The sequence below is a fragment of the Brassica rapa genome, chromosome A06 (genome assembly GCF_000309985.2).
Source record: "Brassica rapa cultivar Chiifu-401-42 chromosome A06, CAAS_Brap_v3.01, whole genome shotgun sequence".
Classification (NCBI taxonomy): Eukaryota; Viridiplantae; Streptophyta; class Magnoliopsida; order Brassicales; family Brassicaceae; genus Brassica; species Brassica rapa.
In genome coordinates, this window is record NC_024800.2 from 7,444,685 (window position 1) to 7,462,346 (window position 17,662).

At 39.3% G+C, this 17,662-nt stretch overlaps 5 protein-coding genes across 6 annotated transcripts; 4 read left to right on the plus strand and 1 right to left on the minus strand.

Moving 5' to 3' along the window:
- The first annotated feature begins 35 nt into the window (after positions 1-35).
- On the plus strand, positions 36-4,208 carry LOC103872651 (actin-related protein 4). 2 transcript variants are annotated; one of them, XM_033272235.1, is made up of 20 exons: positions 242-254; positions 346-437; positions 581-748; positions 833-906; positions 983-1,063; positions 1,154-1,214; positions 1,314-1,363; positions 1,476-1,530; positions 1,765-1,842; positions 1,922-1,975; positions 2,239-2,292; positions 2,366-2,426; positions 2,575-2,626; positions 2,952-3,018; positions 3,139-3,201; positions 3,293-3,355; positions 3,441-3,503; positions 3,597-3,661; positions 3,835-3,903; positions 3,995-4,208. In XM_033272235.1, the coding sequence occupies exons 1-20, from the start codon at positions 242-244 to the stop codon at positions 4,038-4,040; spliced, it is 1,329 nt and encodes a 442-aa protein (XP_033128126.1). In that variant the 3' UTR covers positions 4,041-4,208. The 2 variants fall into 2 exon arrangements, with proteins under 2 accessions (XP_033128125.1, XP_033128126.1); XM_033272234.1 differs by having other exon boundaries at positions 36-254; positions 3,441-3,661.
- Positions 4,209-4,271: 63 nt separating this feature from the next.
- On the minus strand, positions 4,272-8,316 carry LOC103872607. Its single transcript, XM_009151039.3, has 14 exons — positions 7,966-8,316; positions 7,265-7,355; positions 7,087-7,171; positions 6,811-6,895; positions 6,618-6,687; positions 6,273-6,342; positions 6,074-6,119; positions 5,727-5,976; positions 5,440-5,645; positions 5,290-5,364; positions 5,139-5,208; positions 4,972-5,052; positions 4,788-4,867; positions 4,272-4,621 (listed from the first exon to the last, which is right to left on the minus strand). The coding sequence occupies exons 1-14, from the start codon at positions 8,079-8,081 to the stop codon at positions 4,543-4,545; spliced, it is 1,404 nt and encodes a 467-aa protein (XP_009149287.1). The 5' UTR covers positions 8,082-8,316; the 3' UTR covers positions 4,272-4,542.
- A 432-nt stretch (positions 8,317-8,748) lies between these two features.
- LOC103872609 (shewanella-like protein phosphatase 2) lies at positions 8,749-10,831 on the plus strand. Its single transcript, XM_009151041.3, has one exon. It carries the CDS (start codon positions 9,478-9,480, stop codon positions 10,699-10,701), a length of 1,224 nt encoding a protein of 407 aa, XP_009149289.1. The 5' UTR covers positions 8,749-9,477; the 3' UTR covers positions 10,702-10,831.
- A 39-nt stretch (positions 10,832-10,870) lies between these two features.
- LOC103872608 (pentatricopeptide repeat-containing protein At1g18485) lies at positions 10,871-13,943 on the plus strand. Its single transcript, XM_009151040.3, has one exon. It carries the CDS (start codon positions 10,916-10,918, stop codon positions 13,811-13,813), a length of 2,898 nt encoding a protein of 965 aa, XP_009149288.1. The 5' UTR covers positions 10,871-10,915; the 3' UTR covers positions 13,814-13,943.
- Positions 13,944-15,106: 1,163 nt separating this feature from the next.
- LOC103872610 lies at positions 15,107-17,485 on the plus strand. Its single transcript, XM_009151042.3, has one exon. It carries the CDS (start codon positions 15,497-15,499, stop codon positions 15,857-15,859), a length of 363 nt encoding a protein of 120 aa, XP_009149290.1. The 5' UTR covers positions 15,107-15,496; the 3' UTR covers positions 15,860-17,485.
- The last annotated feature ends 177 nt before the right edge of the window (positions 17,486-17,662 follow it).

Here is a 17,662-nt window from a genome sequence, read left to right on the forward strand (position 1 = left end):
CTTTGTCCAAGAAAAATAAATCAAAATTGTGCTTTTTTTGGTGTTATACCATGCAATTTCCCTTTGTAATATTCAGTTTATCTGAGTTGTTAAAAAAAAAAAAATTCAATTTATATGTAAAGGTTCTTCAGTGAGCGGATTCAACTCTGTTCCACTTTCTCTAGTCTCGACAAAAAATTGAGCCCGAGATTGCAGAGAACCCCGCCCGTGTATAAACCCTCCGACGAGCTCTCCGGCAGCCATGTACGGCGGAGGTGAGTTTCTTCTTTCCGAACCCTAAAAATTGCTTTATCGTTCGTCTCTTTCCCCAAGTTTGAATCTTTCCGTGGTGGGTTTGTTCCACAGATGAAGTGTCAGCTATAGTGGTTGACTTGGGCTCTCACACTTGCAAGGCTGGTTACGCCGGCGAAGATGCTCCCAAGGCCGTCTTCCCTTCCGTAAAGCTCCCTCCTTTTTCGATTTCTAGCGCTTCTTGTCGTCTTGATTCTAGCATTTTTCGAGCTTCTATGAGCTTCATGTCTCTTACGGTCGATTTGGGATATGAATTAAAACTTAGGGTTTTTTCTCATGTGTTCATAAGGTTGTTGGGGCAGTAGATGGAAGTGAGGCGATGGATGTGGATGCTGATTCTGCGAAGAACAATTCGAACTCAGAGGATTCGAAGACCAACGAGTCTGACAAAGAAAAGGGGAAACGTAAGCTGTATGTGGGATCTCAGGCCTTGAATTACCGCCGGGATCATATGGAGGTTATTTGCTTTTCCCCTCTTTTGATTGATGTTTACAAATTGTGAAGTGGTTAGTGAACTATGAGTTGTATTCTCTGTCAACAGATATTGTCACCCATTAAAGATGGCATAGTTTCTGATTGGGATTTGGTGGACAACATTTGGGAACATGCGTTCAGGTAACGGTGTTGAGCGTTTAGTTTTCTCTTAGTTGTTGTTTGATGTTATCTCTAAAATATTGTTTATGATCTGAAGGGGTTGTCTGATGATTGATCCTAAGGAGCACCCCATGCTGCTAGCTGAGCCTCCTTTAAACACCCAGCAGCAGAGAGAGAAGTCCGATATTTTTTCTTATAGATATTCCTTTTTTTATATTGATTTATCTTGATGTGTGTTACTGATTTTCTCAAATCATTTTATTAACAGGGCGGCAGAGCTAATGTTTGAAAAATACAAAGTTCCAGCTTTGTTTATGGCTAAGAATCCTGTATATTCCCTCTACCTTGGCTCATTGGTCTTATGCCTCCCTCTTGTGAAACCAGATATCTAATTATCTACATGACTTTTGGCGTTTTTTGGTTGCTAGGTTCTCACGTCTTTTGCTACTGGGCGTGCTACTTCACTGGTTGTGGACTGGTAAGACACATGTACTTTCAAAATTATTAAACTTTTCTATAGTATGTGGAAGCTTCCAATTCTGTCGTATCTACTGTGAAAGTTTACCTTGTTTCTGTTTGATGTGTTCCAGCGGTGGAGGATCCACAACTATATCACCGGTTCATGAAGGTTATGTCCTTCAAAAGGTATATGCATTGCTCAATTTATTAAGACTTCAAGCTTTTTGATGCTGTTTCCTTTGCTTTAAATTTTCTGCTGCAAGAGGGAGTTTCTTATATTTGGCTTCAGAAGTGTCATTCTCTAGCTAATATAAATTCGCATCCATGTGCATGATAACTAGTTTTACTTTTACAGCATTTATGTAGATTGTAGAACTGCTTTCATATTATCCGATTGTTGACCATGCTTTATATTCGCAGGCGGTTGTATCAGCTCCAATTGGAGGGGAGTTTCTCACTGACTGCTTACTGAAAAGCTTGGAGAGTAAAGGAATCAAAGTAAGTTAAAACTATTTTCACACTGTTCTATAACTTTGGAGCCATTTTACCTGAGTTTTGCTGGTCATTTCTTTTGCAGATAAGGCCTAGATACTCTTTCAAGAGAAAGGAAGTACGACCAGGGGAATTCCAGGTTCGTATGTGGATCAGTGGATGAAGCTACTATTTGAGTATTATTTACTCATTGAGAGAGAAAACGAGAGAGAAGGATTTGAACATTGATTTTGTGCTCTTGACATAATATATTTGATATTTTTAGTGAGCAATGACAAGAGTAACTGTAGTGTTCGTCTCATTTTCAATTAGGATAGTTGACACTAGAAAATTCCTTTGAGCTTTTTTTCTTATCGTTGGAGTGTAATATTGTCTTATTTCCATCCCCTCGGATCCTTGCAGGTTGAGGATGTAGGTGTTCCTGACACCACGGAAAGCTACAAGCTCTTCTGTCAGGTCCGTAATTGATAATGACACCTCGTTTGAATTTTTTTGTTGTATTTTAACTTAGTGGGTCTTTATTAAACAGAGGATGATAGTGGGTGATATCAAGGATTCTATTTGTCGTGTTCCTGATACTCCTTATGACGGTATGTTATGTTATGTCTTTCTTGGTAAATTTGTTTTTCTTCAAAGTTTAGAATTGTTTAAGAGTTGAATGGTTAAGTACTTTTTTATCCTTAAATGTTCAATGATCTTGTAGCCATAGATTACCTGATGTGATGATTTTACCTGCAGACAAATCGTATGCAAACATCCCAACTACGTCGTACGAGCTTCCTGATGGCCAGTAAGCTCCAGTTTATATGCTGCAGTTGCTATTTCTTTCCATGTATAAGTTAAGATTCGTGGTTGTTTGCTAGAGAGAACTTAGCGCTATTGTGAACCTTGTTTAATCTGAAATAAAGTCCTGAGCTGGATCTGAGTCGTTAAACCATTGGAATAAAAGTTTTGAAGAGTCAGACTTTGCTTTTGGAAACCTGCATGGAATCTGAATCTAATGTAATAATTAAGAATTAAGTTAGATCTATCAAAGGGCAAGCTTTGATGAAAATAGAATGCTTAATCATTGATTTGTTAGTCTTCCAATATTTTATTAAGCGTGTCTACTGCAGGACGCTCGAGATCGGTGCTGATAGGTTCAAGATTCCTGATGTGATGTTCAACCCGTCAATAGTTCAGGTACCAAAACCCGGCACCGTTTAAACTAAGTATTGTGTCTTCTCTTGAGCTCTTTTGAGCCTCGAATTACTATTCAGAGATATTATAAAGTGACTCTCTGTGTTGACTGGAATCTGCCAGACAATTCCTGGGATGGAGAAGTATGGAGACATGATTCCTACTGTTCGTGGGTTGCCACACATGGTATATATGCACAGTCTCTACTCTCTAGTCATTACAGCTTTCGCTTCTTTACTGTCTCTAACTCCGCTCTCCATTTTATTAAATTGTACAGGTCATGGAGAGCATCAACAAATGTGATGTGGATATCCGGAGAGAGTTGTATAGTAGCATACTGGTAACATAACAATCAATATCAACTCTTAAGTCCCTTTAGCTTTCTTCGATGATATTCAGTACTTTTCTTCTTTGTGTTATGGCAGCTTGCTGGTGGCACATCATCGATGCAACAATTGAAAGAACGCCTCGAAAAGGACTTGATAGAAGTATTGTGTTCTCCCTCTCTCTTTTGTGCTCGCTTGTTAACATTCCTTGATTTCGAAAATGGTTCATCATCTGCTCTCTTTCGTTCGTTTCAGGAATCTCCTCACTCGGCTCGAGTTAAAGTGTTGGCGAGCGGTAACACAACTGAAAGAAGATTCAGGTTGGATATCTAGTTTCACTTCTTCCTCTGCATTTCATTGTTTAATTCAATTCTATGAGTGTTACCAGATCATTGATTGATCCTGACTGCGAACTCAATCTCCTGCAATTTACTTGACCATTAAAATTTTGGATCTGATAAACCTTGAAAATGTGATGTTATATATGTTGCAGTGTATGGATAGGAGGGAGTATATTGGCATCACTGGGCTCATTCCAACAGATGTGGTTCTCCAAATCTGAGTAAGTCCCTCCCTCCTGTTTTGCTTCGTCCCACTGATCACAGACTCTCAAACTAGAAACTGATTTTTAATTTCTCTGGTGACACATGAAGGTACGAGGAACATGGCGCTTCGTACATTCAGAGAAAGTGCCCTTAAAACAACTTCTGAATCTGTTGAACTTTAAGAAGACAAAACTTGAAAACTAAGCTAGTGTGTTAATTTCATGGTTTATCATTGTTGTTCTTGCTACTTTTCACCTTATCTTCATTGCGTGTTAGACATCAACAACATTTCAGTTTTTTAGCTCTATCTATTAAAAAACTATCTAGTGGTGGATGAAAGGCAATGGACGTAACAAGTCGTGGAGAACTTGATGAACTGAAGTTATTTCACCCAAATGAAATATATAATACAAAAATTGAGAGACAGATATTTATACAAACTTGGCATGTTATTGCTAACGTACGTAAGAGATTGTATGTATGGGGTTTTCTACAAATGACATATTTATACACCTATACATTTTGTACTAATGCTGATCCAGACAAATAAAAAAGATTCAGCAAAACCAGATCAAAAGTATGGTAAGAAAAGGAAGGAGTGTTTGGAGCATCAACCTCAAATCCTAATCTCGAGCATGGGCCAAAGTTGGATACATTCAAACGTCGTATACAGGAAGTCGTTCTTCAATAGCTACACGACATATCGGACACTTTGTACACTTATCTGAACAGATTCTGCAACAACAAAAATGGCACATAAACAATACATGAACATGAGAGCTGAGTCAGCTATGGCCGGATAGACTTTTCAAATTTCTTAGTCTGTCCATTATGTAGATTATCAAGTGATAAATCAAACTTGTGCAAGTATAATATTGGATTAGTTACCAACTTATCATACCTGCAGAGAACACGGTGTCTACATGGAAGCAGTACCAAACTGATTTCTTTTTCAAAGCAAACCCTACACAGCACTTTCTCCTGGAGTAAAGACATATTTGGAACAGGTTTAAGCCAAAGAGGAAAGAAATACCGATAGAGGAAACAATGGATACACAAGCGTGTGGAGGAACGTGAAATTTTACATTTTGCAGTCTTTCATATTCTTGCTGGCTAAATTTTGTGATCTCGGTTTGTTCACCAAGAGCGGCTTGAAGTCTCCACACCTACAGGGCATCAATATAGATCGAATGTAATCAACAGTTAAGTAGTATTGCAACTAGAAGACAAAATACTCGACAAGGAAAGTTACCTCTTCAGCAAGATCTTCCTTTGGCATTTTCTTGACTATCTCAGGCGGGTGACCACTGAATGTATTGTAGCTGCACAAGCATATTATCATGTATATTCACCGGGTCCAGTAATTGGTAGACTATATAGAAAGTTGGATTATACTAACTAACCCAGATTCTCCATCAATGTAAAGTCGTGCTTGTTCCTCCATGCTTCCTTCATCAATCGACCACCAACCTAATAGCCTGAGCAAATAAGATCATCGTTTGAATTTTGCTAGTTATAACCCTTTTGAGGAAATAGAAAAACGTGTCTGTCACCTGGAACCATGGTGCAAGAAACCCAAGCAATCATGTGCCCTTGATGAAACTCTAAAATACAATCCTGTACCAGCCTCCCCTCGTAGTAAGACGACAATCTTCTCTACTAGTTTGGATGTAGCAAAGAGAACACCAAGGCCTTGCAACAGGAACATCGGAGAAAACATGACTGGGATAGATATATCCTTAGCTATTTCAGGAGTCCCCTGAAAGTCCAAACCATCAGAATGTTTTTTTATAATGTCCAAAGACAATATGGTAAGTATAGAGAGACATGTGGTGGTTACCTCTAAATGCATGCAAAGAACAACTTGAAATACAATGACGGGGATTTTTAACAAGTGACCACCAATATCTTGTAGACCACAGTATCTGTCTTGGTGATTATCCTGTTCTGGAGTAACTACGAGCCCACTGTTCCAGTCAAGATATCTAATTGGGGTAGAAGATGACCCCGTTTCACGAGGGCGTGAGCTTCTATGGATCACTGGGTTGGACCATTTTGTACAAACGAGAAAAGCAAAGCACTCGGCAATTCTGCAGGCAAAATACATTTTCACACATATTATTCCTACAAGATCATTTACACCAACAACAAAAAAATGATAACTACGTCTTAAAAGACAAAGCATACCCAACATTTATAAATAAGTCCCACCAGCTGAGAGCAGCTACATCACCTGTGTATCACAAATAAAACAACGAGGGACTGATAAGAAAGGAATGAAACAGTAACTCCATCAATAACATCATCTTGGGAAGATAAGGATTCCAGTAGAAAGAGACCAAGTAAGAAAACTATCTAGGCAAGTATTCAAGAAACACAATATTACCAGTAAGCTTTAGGAGGGCAAAGAACGTAGCAGCCAATGTGAACACCATGGAAATAGCAACCCAGAAATGCTGCAGGCAACAAGGCAAAAATCATCTTAAATGTTCATAAGATTCTTCGTTCTCACTTCATTGAATTGATAATCTCAGTACTAATAGGTTGTGTACTTGTGTTATTGGAAAATTAGAGACTGTTTGCCATTCATATGTAACAGATAGATCTTTACCTAAACACTAAAGCAAATTGCATATTAAAAGAGCAACAACCCTAAAGCAGCTGAACCTATCTCCATTAACAGTACGATGAAGCCTTAAAGTATTTACGAAACACATGTGGAGTGACTTACAGGAAGTGCCTCCCATATTGCTTCATCATTTATGCTGTCGTCGTCTCCTGGCATCAATGCTCGACACATTCTGAAGATGAAGCTAGCAGCAATTAATAACTTTATACCGATTCAGTTTGATATGTGTTTATCTTTAGTTGAGAATTTGTTGAAGTTAAGTAATCAAAGTAACAAACATATTACGTTTCAATACCTCAAATTGTCTATCAGTATCGTTACTTCAAACGCCAACAGCGGTAGGGATGCAATCTTCAAACTCACAGCTGGTGGCCAGCTAGCTGCCATTTAAGATAGAATAGAGCTTAATCCGATCAAATGGGAGAAAATGAAAAACAATCCTTCATACAGAATCAAAATACTTTTATAATGTCCTCCAACATAATCTGCATTCTCCAAACTCAAACGGTAGCAAGACCAAACTATGAGAATCAGAGCCATCATTTGGCATTTGAAGGGAGAGGTTATATACCATAAGAACTCTCGAGGTATATACAGAGGAGTAACTCGAACGCTACAAGCAAGGGTGTGGCGACAACAGCATGGCATGGAGCCCACTGTACACCAAAAGGAATCATAAACATACTGGAAAGGTAGACACAAAAGACTATTTGAGTAATAGTTTTCTGAAAGAGGTAAGAAGGATATACATGACGGTTACGAGGAGCAACAGGAGCAGGAAGGGAGAACCTTCCTCTTGCAACAACAGCATGAAAGGCCCACAATGGGAAAAACACCATCCTAAATAACCCACAGAAACTTATTAATCAAGTTTTGTAACAAATAAGGAAATGGAGACATAAGCTAGTGAAAAGCTGAAACGCTACACACAATCAAATCTCCCCCTCAAAGACTTCATCTAGATAACATAAGTTTTGTTGCAATCTCCCTCATTGAGTTCGTTTGGTCTCTTGAGATAAACTCAGTGAGTCATTAGCAAACGCATACCTCTAGAGGGTATGTACATACATGAGTTTCCAAAAACTACAATGACTTTATTCAGTATAAATTATTTGATGTGATTGTTTCTTTTGTTTTTTTTTTTTTTTAATTTACTCTTTAAGGGCGAATAAAGACAAGGAATCTGAAACTGTTTTCAAACCTCTCAAAGAAACTGCTACACATGTGAACCCAAAAAAAAAAAACTGAAACTTTCCTTAGAGTGAACCACAAACAAAAAAAACCTTCTTTCTATTCGAGATAGACGATCTCTAGCTTAAAATATCAAAACAGGATTCTTGAAAATGAGAATCGAAATCGAACCAATCAGATACCCAACAAAAAGAAAATAATTCATGCACCCAATTTCAATTTTCAGACAACTGAGAGACTCAAAGAGATAGAGACTAACCACCATGAGGAGGAGAGGGTGTGATCGAGCTTAAGAACGAGCAAGAGCGTGAAAGAGAAGAGTAAGCTATGAGCAGCCAAGGCTTGTATCGAGTTCAGCAATCTCCTACAACTCATCTCTCTCTCTCTTTTTTTTTTTTGTCTGTCTAAGGAAAAGTTTTTACCTTTGAATCCATCTCTGTTTCAAAGCTGTCTCTTTTATGTCTCTGTTTCTAAAGTGGAGTTATTGGAGAAAACGCCATTCGAGAAACTGCTTCAATGTTATTTAATGGACCCCTTCCCCTCTGCTTCTTCTCCTTCCTCTCTGATCCTCGTCGTTTTTCTTTATTTTTATTTGCTAACAAAAGAAACAAACAAAATCATTATTTTTAGCTTTGCTGGGACGCCATTATTGAAACGCAAACGCACTTACCATCACTTTCGTTAACTAATTACGTAATAAATATCTTTCATATCGTAATGGACCGCTCGGATTAAATGGGAAACAAGAGCTTGATGTCAAGTTAGGTAACCGCATTATCGTTTATTAATTGATTCTGATAATCTCATGTTCTTATAAAACACACTAAAAAGTAATTAAAGAATCTACAACCACATGTTTATAATTTGTTAAAAGTAAGGAGTCCCTCTAAAATTACAAACACTTGTTTAATTTAAAACCAAGTGTGTTCTGACTACTTAATGCCTTGGGAAGTCGCGACTTATCACAATCTCGATATTATGTAACAATACAATTGCACTGACTTATTAGAATTGTAGCTTTCTAGTATATATCTCTTTCTACATAGTTACAGATAAATGTATGTAGCAGGAAACAGTCTTAAAACATGTAAACGCATGATCTACAAACTGAGAATAAATTAATACTCCATAACTGAAGATTAACAAGTACTAATAGGTAATAGCAATGTATCGTTGATGGTGCTAGAAATATTAAAAGGATGGTCGCAATAATACTGACACAACTTATATTGGCGATTAGCTTAAGTACCGAGAGGACGAAGCTCTCCATACTCTTTTTGTTTGACAAAAGGGATTTCTATTAAGAAGACAAAACATACAAACTAGTCTCCTTACATATTTTGGAGGTTAGTGTGCGATATGTTTAATATCTAACACAAAAACACAGTGAATTAAGTTGATAATTATTGTTTAAACAAATCATAAGTAGTTTACTCTTATGGTACGTATAACTTTGCTATAAGCATCTCAAACATTCATAAAAGATGATATCAATAACAAACAAAAAAAAAACATGTGTGGTGGTTTACGAACTAATATATTCTCTATTTAAGTTCGCTCGTTCCAGAACATACTCAACTGTGAAGTTTTTTTGTAAACCTGATAGATAGTCGACCATAAAAAGTTAACAAAGGAAAACCTCACGAGAAAAAGCCCAAAACAACCCAAGCCCAATTCCTAAATGAAGCAAGCATAGCCCAACAAAATACATAATTACATCTTTTCTCTTTAATTTAATTTATACTATATTTTTTAAATGAAGTAGTTAGTTATGGAAACAAAGCGCATTGTTCTTGGCCGCCACCGTGAAATGTCAACCAGAGAAAACCACAACGGAATCTGCAAAAACGTTCCGAATCTCATCTCTTCCTTCGTCGACGCCTTCGTCGACTACTCCTTCTCCGGCACCTTCTCTCCGCACCATCCCACTCCACTCAACCACACTCCCCAAACGCGTTTCGAGAAACCAGACCGTCTCGTCGCCATCGGCGACCTCCACGGCGATCTCGAGAAGTCCAAGGAAGCGTTCCGCATCGCCGGATTGATCGATTCGTCGGACCGATGGACAGGCGGGTCCACGATGGTTGTTCAGGTGGGAGACGTGCTCGACCGAGGCGGAGACGAGCTAAAGATACTGTATTTCCTGGAGAGGCTGAAGCGAGAGGCGGAGAGGGAAGGAGGTAGGGTTGTGACTATGAACGGGAACCATGAGATTATGAATATTGAAGGTGACTTTAGGTTTGTTACTAAGGAGGGTTTGGAGGAGTTTCGAGTTTGGTCGGATTGGTATTGTTTAGGGAACAAGATGAAGAGCTTGTGTAATGGTTTGGAGAAAGAGAAGGATCTTTACGAAGGGATTCCGATGAGCTTCCCTCGTGCTAGAGAGGACTGTTTCGAAGGAATGAGAGCTAGGATTGCTGCATTGAGACCACAAGGTCCGATTGCGAAGAGGTTCTTGTCCAAGAATCAGACAGTTGCTGTTGTTGGAGACTCCGTGTTTGTTCACGGTGGTCTTTTAGCTGAGCATGTTGAGTATGGACTTGAGAGGATGAACGAGGAGGTTACTAGTTGGATTAACGGGTTAAGAGGTGGGAGATATGCGCCTGGGTATTGTAGAGGAGGGAACTCTGTGGTTTGGTTGAGGAAATTTTCGGATGAGAGGCCTCATAGATGTGATTGTGCAGCTCTTGAACATGCTCTTTCCACCATTCCTGGGGTTAGGAGGATGATCATGGGACATACGATCCAGGAGGCTGGTATCAATGGTGTTTGTGGTGATAAAGCTATTAGGATTGATGTTGGTATGTCCAAGGGATGTTCTGATGGGTTGCCTGAGGTTTTGGAGATTCGTAAGGACTCTGGTGTGCGGATAGTAACGTCGAATCCATTGTACAAGGAGAATCCGAATTCTCAGTTGGTTCCTGAGAGTAAAACGGGTCTCGGGTTGCTGGTACCTGTTGAACATGTCACTAAGCAAGTTGAAGTCAAAGCTTAAAGACCTTGAAGTCATAATCTCTGTTTAGATGATTGTTTCTAACAATGTTTGTAGCAATTATAGGGAAGTATTTGTTCCAATATTGTATCTGATTCAATACATTTGCTAAGGGTCTCTTATTGTTTTGATGCCTCTTTGTAATCACTAATCAGTCACTCTCAGACAAGTAATGTAAACTACACACGTGTTCAGTTCGGATAAGGAAACTTATCTGATGGCTTATCTTCTCCAGCCACTCCCACAGCTGTCTACTTTGTTAGACTCTCGCCGGAGCTATAAAAAGTCGACCATTCCTCGCGCCGTAGCCGTTTCTTCCACTTCAACCAATGGTGAGCATCTCCTTCGTCGGGTTTCCGGTTTATGTGAAACCGGAAACCTCCACGAGTCCTTCCGGGTCATCGAGGAGTTCGACCGAGAGGAGAAATCATCATCTGATGCGTTTCTTCTTCTCCGAGAAGCTCTCGGGCTTCTCCTACAAGCTTCTGGGAGGAGAAAAGACATTCACTTGGGGAGAAAGATCCACCAGCTTGTTTCTGAGTCGGCTCGGTTAAGTAACGACGATGTTCTCTGCACACGTGTCATCACCATGTACTCCATGTGCGGCTTTCCTGATGATTCTCGGTCTGTGTTTGATGCCTTGCGTAAGAAGAATCTCTTCCAGTGGAACGCTGTCATCAGCTCTTACTCAAGAAACGAGCTTCACCACGACGTGTTAGAGATGTTTATCGAGATGATCACAGAGAGTGGTCTTTTACCGGATAACTTCACTTTCCCTTGCGTGGTTAAGGCTTGTGCTGGGGTTTCAGAAGTCCGGGTCGGGCTTGCGGTTCATGGGTTGGTAGTGAAAACCAGATTGGTAGAGGACGTTTTCGTAAGTAACGCGTTGGTTTCTTTCTATGGAACACACGGTTATGTTTCTGAAGCGTTGAAAGTGTTCAGTGTGATGCCTGAGAGAAACTTGGTGTCGTGGAACTCAATGATTCGAGTGTTCTCTGACAACGGTCTCTCGGAAGAATGTTTCTTGTTTCTTGGCGAAATGATGGAGGAAGATGATGGTGCGTTTACGCCGGATGTTGCTACACTTGCTACATTGTTACCGGTTTGTGCGAGGGAAAGAGAGATGGGAGTAGGAAAAGGTGTTCATGGGCTGGCAATGAAACTGAGTTTGGACAAAGAAGTTGTCGTTAACAACGCCTTAACCGACATGTACTCCAAATGTGGTTGCCTAAACGATGCAAAAGTTATCTTTAAATTAAACAATAACAAGAATGTGGTTTCTTGGAATACAATGGTGGGAGGTTTCTCAGCAGTGGGGGATATTGACAAGACTTTTGATCTTCTCAGACAGATGCTGGTAGGAGGTGGAGATCTCAGAGCAGATGAGGTAACCATTCTAAATGCATTGCCAGTTTGTTTCGAAGAATCAGTCTTACCAAACTTGAAGGAACTTCATTGTTACTCGTTAAAACAAGAGTTTGTACACGATGAGTTAGTAGCCAATGCCTTTGTTGCTTCTTACGCAAAGTGTGGCTCGCTGAGTTATGCACACCGTGTGTTTTGTAGCATAAGGGATAAGACAGTGAACTCTTGGAATGCTTTGATTGGCGGCTATGCTCACACAGGTGATCCTAGGCTGTCCTTGGATGCTTATTCGCAGATGAAAAGTTCTGGATTGGTACCTGATATGTTTACTGTTTGTAGTCTTCTTTCAGCTTGCTCTCAGCTACAATCCTTGCGGTTGGGAAGGGAAGTGCATGGGTTTATAATCCGAAACCTGTTAGAAAGAGATTCGTTTGTTTTTACATCGTTACTCTCACTTTATATTCACTGTGGGGAGTTAAGCACTGCACATGTGTTATTTGACGCAATGGAAGATAAAACCTTAGTATCTTGGAACACTATGGTCAATGGTTACCTTCAGAATGGGTTTCCTGAGAGAGCTTTGAGTCTCTTCAGACAAAGGGTTTTGTACGGAGTCCAACCTTGTGAGATTTCGATGATGAGTGTGTTTGGTGCTTGTTCGCTGCTACCGTCTCTTCGTCTAGGTAGAGAAGCGCATGGTTACGCTTTGAAGCGCCTCTTCGAGGACAATGCGTTTATCGCATGTTCAGTCATTGACATGTACGCCAAGAATGGTTCTGTAATGGAATCATTTAAGGTTTTTAACGGTTTGAAGGAGAGAAGTGTGGCGTCATGGAATGCCATGGTAATGGGATATGGAATCCATGGGAGAGCAAAAGAAGCTATCAAACTCTTTGAAGAGATGCAGAGAACAGGTCATAGTCCTGATGAGTTAACATTCTTGGGTGTTCTAACGGCTTGTAACCACAGCGGTCTGGTCCATGAAGGGCTGAGGTATCTGAATCAGATGAAGCATTCTTTTGGGATGGATCCAAGTTTGAAGCATTATGCTTGTGTTATTGACATGTTAGGCCGAGCTGGGAAGCTAGACGAGGCGTTAAAGATTGTCACAGAAGAGATGTCTGAGGAGCCTGACGTTGGAATCTGGAACTCTCTGCTCAGCTCGTGCAGAATCCATCGGAATCTGGAGATGGGAGAGAAAATTGCTGCGAAGCTATTCGTGTTAGAACCAGGAAGGACTGAGGATTATGTGCTGCTTTCCAACTTATATGCAGGATCAGGGAAATGGAATGAGGTGAGGAAAGTGAGGCAGAGAATGAAAGAGATGAGTTTGAGAAAGGACGCTGGATGCTCCTGGATTGAACTAAACGGGAAGGTTTTTAGCTTTGTTGCTGGTGAAAGTTCTTCAGATGGTTTTGAAGAAATCAAAAGTCGTTGGAGTTTACTGGAGAGAGAGATAGGGAAGATGGGATACAGACCAGACACAAGTTCGGTACAACATGAGCTAAGTGAAGAGGAAAAGATTGAACAGTTGAGGGGACACAGCGAGAAGCTTGCCATTACCTACGGGTTGATCAGAACTTCAGAAGGAACAACTCTTAGAGTTTACAAGAACCTAAGGATTTGTGTGGACTGCCACAATGCGGCGAAGTTAATCTCAAAGGCTATGGAAAGGGAGATAGTTGTGAGGGACAACAAAAGATTTCATCATTTTAAGAATGGGTTATGTTCTTGTGGAGACTACTGGTAACTGGTGCAGTGGTGCTATATAAATCAAGTCGGTAAAGACAGATCAGCAGAACTTAGTTCTTGTACCGAAACATCTACGCAACTCTGTGTAAGAAGGAAATTATAATGCTATGACCAAGCTTTGCTCTCTCCTGAAAGCTGATAAAATTTGGCTAATGGCTGAAAAAAAGTACAGAAACTAATATTACATGTTGTGGTTTCGGGCCTAGGGCCCGAACCACCCGGTATTCAAAATAAAAAAAGGGAAAATCGCATAAAAAACCTCGAAAGTGTCACTTACTAGCACTTTAAACCTTGAAGTTTTTTCGCTAGCACTTTTAACCTTCAAAGTGACATTTTTATCATAAAAAACCTCCAAACAAGAAAAATGACCGGTTGAACAGGTTAAAAACAGTTTTTTTTTTCAAAAAATAATTATTTAATTAATAAACTAAACAAAAAAAATAATAAAAATCAAAAAATTTAACAAAAAACTCACAAATTAAAAAATGAGAAAAATAAATAAATATTTAAAAATTAAATAAAAAATTACAAAAAATTCAAAAAATAAATAAGATCAAATTAAAATGGAGAAAAATAAAAAAAATCATAAATTTTTTAAAAAAGTGAAATTTTTTGAAACTGTTTTTTAAATTTTTATTTTTAATTTTTTAGTATTTATTTTTTATTTTATAAAATTTTAAATCCTAATTCCAAAACCTCACCCCTTAACTCTAAACCCTAAAGTTTGGATTAATTAACCCAAGGGGTATAAGTGTATATTTACCTCTTTAATGAAACTTATTTTTGTGACTTTGAGCCTTGAATACTAGTTTGAGAACAAAAACTTGGTTTGGTGTTATCTTAGTCTTTTTTCTTTTTTTTATCAATACATATATCCAATGATAATTTCCGACATTGTATTTGAAAATGAAAAAAAAAACTTTTTGAATTTTCAATTTTTTGAAATTTATTATTATTTTTTCTGTATTTTAATTTGATCTTATTTATTTTTTAATTTTTAGTTATTTTTTATTTAATTTTCTAAATCTTTATTTATTTTTCTCACTTTTTTAATTTATGAGTTTTTTGTTAAATTTTTCGATTTTATTATTTTTTTTGTTTATTTATTAATTAAATAATTATTTTTTGAAAAAAAAAACTGTTTTTAACCTGTTCAGCAGGTCATTTTTCTTCTTTGGAGGTTTTTTATGATAAAAATGTCACTTTAAAGGTTAAAAGTGTTAGTGAAAAAACATCAAGGTTTAAAGTGCTAGTAAGTGACACTTTCAATGTTTTTTATGCGATTTTCCCTTAATAAAAAATTGGTTAGTTGATGATTTTGCTTCTTGTCTGAAGCTTCTCTGGTAGTGGAACTGGTTAAACTGCTCTGTCTTGATTTTTCCAAAGATCATTTAGAACATGTGCATCAACCAAAGACTAGTTGAGTACAACCTGTGAATATATACTTTTCTTCTTTATGTTCGTTACTTATTTGTGATGGATCATGTCATACATGTATTGGTAAGCTTTTACTTGAAAACTGATGGAACATTGGAAACCCAAGATTTAATTTATTACATAGTAAACTGAAACCTTCTTTTAATGCGAAACAAGTTTCAAGTCTCTCATATTACTTCACTATATATATAAACTGTCTATGCACTTCTTATCCTAGTAGAAACAGCAAGAGAAGACAGAAGCAATGAAGGTTTCCATAAGCATCATCGTTGTCCTCTTCTTTGCGACCTTCGTCGTCATCTCTGCTGCCCCTTCCCATGAAACTTGCATAAGAAGAAACATCGACAGGTCACAACCACCAAGCTCTTCACTCGAAACCAAGACGGCATCAAGATTTATCACTCTTGCGGAAATGATATGCAGAGACATGGCTCGTTCAGTCATGTTCCATGTGAGGATCACCGGAAAATTCCCATCTCAATATGTAGAGGCGATGTGCAATGTGTTTGGAGATGATGAGAAGAAAGTGAAGGAGTATGTTGAGAAGATATGGTTGGGACTGGGAGGTCCGAAGCTCGTGTCTAGTTTATCTTGTGTCTTTCATTGATTTGTACGTGTTGCAAAACTTTAAACACTTATAATACAATTTGAGTTTTTATTTACCATTATAGATTTTCTGTTTATATGATAAATATTGAATTGTATTTTTATTGATATATATGTTTTTTTATTGAAAGATATTATATGTTTTATGAACGTTTGATCTTGCTAATAAATGTAATTATAACAAAATAAGGAAAAGACTTAAAAGAGAGAGAGATGAGTGAGAAAGAGAATCCCTGGTTCTCCCCCGACCGCCCCTCCGCCTTGATTCCGCCTCCGACCACCGCTGGTAGTCCTCTGCTCCACCCCCTGACCCACCTGACCCCCCTTTCGCCACCCATTTCCCTTCCCTCCAGCAAACTCTAGCCTCTCCCCCTTTGTCAAAGAAGCAAATTTCCCGAGCTCTTGGGACTGCTTCTCTTCCAAAGGTTGACTGCTCACCTACTACTCCCTTCGCCTCTCCGGCCCAGGACCCCTTCACTACCGAAGCTGTTCCAGTAACTACATCGGATCTAATTCTCCCTGCATCTACAGGAACTACCCATGACCAATTCAAGGGTTTTACTGTTCACATTCCCAAAAATTCTATTCCTCTCCCGTCTAGCTCAACCTCCTCCTCCCGTAATCACCAGAAAACCCCACCCCAAACTAAACGCAAGGAACCCTTAAACTACCTCCCTATTCCCCAACAAAACACCCAATCTAAGTCACCACCACCACAAACCTCTGTCCCTCCTCCTCATAAACCTCAAACTTATGCCCAGAAAGCGAAACCAATTGCTAACAAATCTTTGCAGCGATTGGCCCCTATTACCTACTCTGAAGCGGGAATTCCTCAGGTTACAGTACCGGATGAAGTTTTCCAGCGAGGAGCAGAAATCCACAAAGACTTCATACAAGGACACTTCTTCGCAAAAATGCCTACATACCAAGCCATCCAAAGTGTGCTCAACTTCATGTGGGGGAAAGGTACTAAACTAGACATTCGTACTAACCTGAAGGACCGCTCCATTCTTGTGCGAATCCCTAACGAGTACATAAGATCTAAAGTCCTTGAAAAAAGAATATGGTATGTTGGAACATCTATGTTTCACGTTTCCAAATGGTGCTCTACCAACACAAGTGCTGCTCCTCTGTCTGTGCCTACTTCCATCCCCCTTTGGGCTCATCTCAAAGGTCTTCCCCTGGACCTGCGAAGCCTGGAAGGTCTCAGTTTTGCAGCAGGTCTCATTGGTGAACCCAAAGAAACAGATGAATTTACGAGAAACCTTACTGATCTTGACTTGGCCCATGTGAAGATTGAAGCAGACTTTTCTAAGCCACTGCCAGAATTAATAGAATTGAGAAGAACCAATGGTGAAATTATTCCGGTGGAAGTCACTTACCCTTGGGTTCCTCCGACATGCTCCAACTGCCGGGAACTTGGCCACATCATGAAAGATTGCCTCCACGCAAACCCAACCTGGGTTGAAAAGGAGAAATCCGCACCTACTGTCCCTGAGGTTCCTAAAGATGTAGACAAAAACAACAACTCAAATGATGCAGCAGTTAGCGATAACTCCGGAACTGCTGAGGCAGCAATAAAGACCCTACCTACTGCTACTGAGCCCCCACTTGCTGATCCGGTAGACTTGTCGTTTGAGAAAGACCTCCAAGAAATTCTCTCCCCTTCGCTCCCATCCTCTTCCCACCCTGCAATCTCTCCTGACCCATTCCTCCCCTCCACCTCTATTCTACCTGAACCTTCTGACTCTGTTCCCTTTGTAACCATCTCCTCCAACCCTGACCGCAGAACCATCCCTTTCAA

What these genes read in the sequence shown, in the direction of transcription:
- LOC103872651 (XM_033272234.1), top strand. An exon ending in ACTTCACTGGTTGTGGACTG is followed by an intron (nt 1,364 to 1,475) that starts GTAAGACACATG and finishes GATGTGTTCCAG; the next exon opens with CGGTGGAGGATCCACAACTA. An exon ending in TTCGTGGGTTGCCACACATG is followed by an intron (nt 3,202 to 3,292) that starts GTATATATGCAC and finishes TAAATTGTACAG; the next exon opens with GTCATGGAGAGCATCAACAA.
- LOC103872607 (XM_009151039.3), bottom strand. Translation starts at nt 8,081, where the DNA reads ATGAGTTGTAGGAGATTGCTGAACTCGATACAAGCCTTGGCTGCTCAT. An exon ending in CAATATGGGAGGCACTTCCT is followed by an intron (nt 6,343 to 6,617) that starts GTAAGTCACTCC and finishes TGTTGCCTGCAG; the next exon opens with CATTTCTGGGTTGCTATTTC. An exon ending in TTCTTGCACCATGGTTCCAG is followed by an intron (nt 5,365 to 5,439) that starts GTGACAGACACG and finishes TTATTTGCTCAG; the next exon opens with GCTATTAGGTTGGTGGTCGA.
- LOC103872609 (XM_009151041.3), top strand. Translation starts at nt 9,478, where the DNA reads ATGGAAACAAAGCGCATTGTTCTTGGCCGCCACCGTGAAATGTCAACC.
- LOC103872608 (XM_009151040.3), top strand. Translation starts at nt 10,916, where the DNA reads ATGGCTTATCTTCTCCAGCCACTCCCACAGCTGTCTACTTTGTTAGAC.
- LOC103872610 (XM_009151042.3), top strand. Translation starts at nt 15,497, where the DNA reads ATGAAGGTTTCCATAAGCATCATCGTTGTCCTCTTCTTTGCGACCTTC.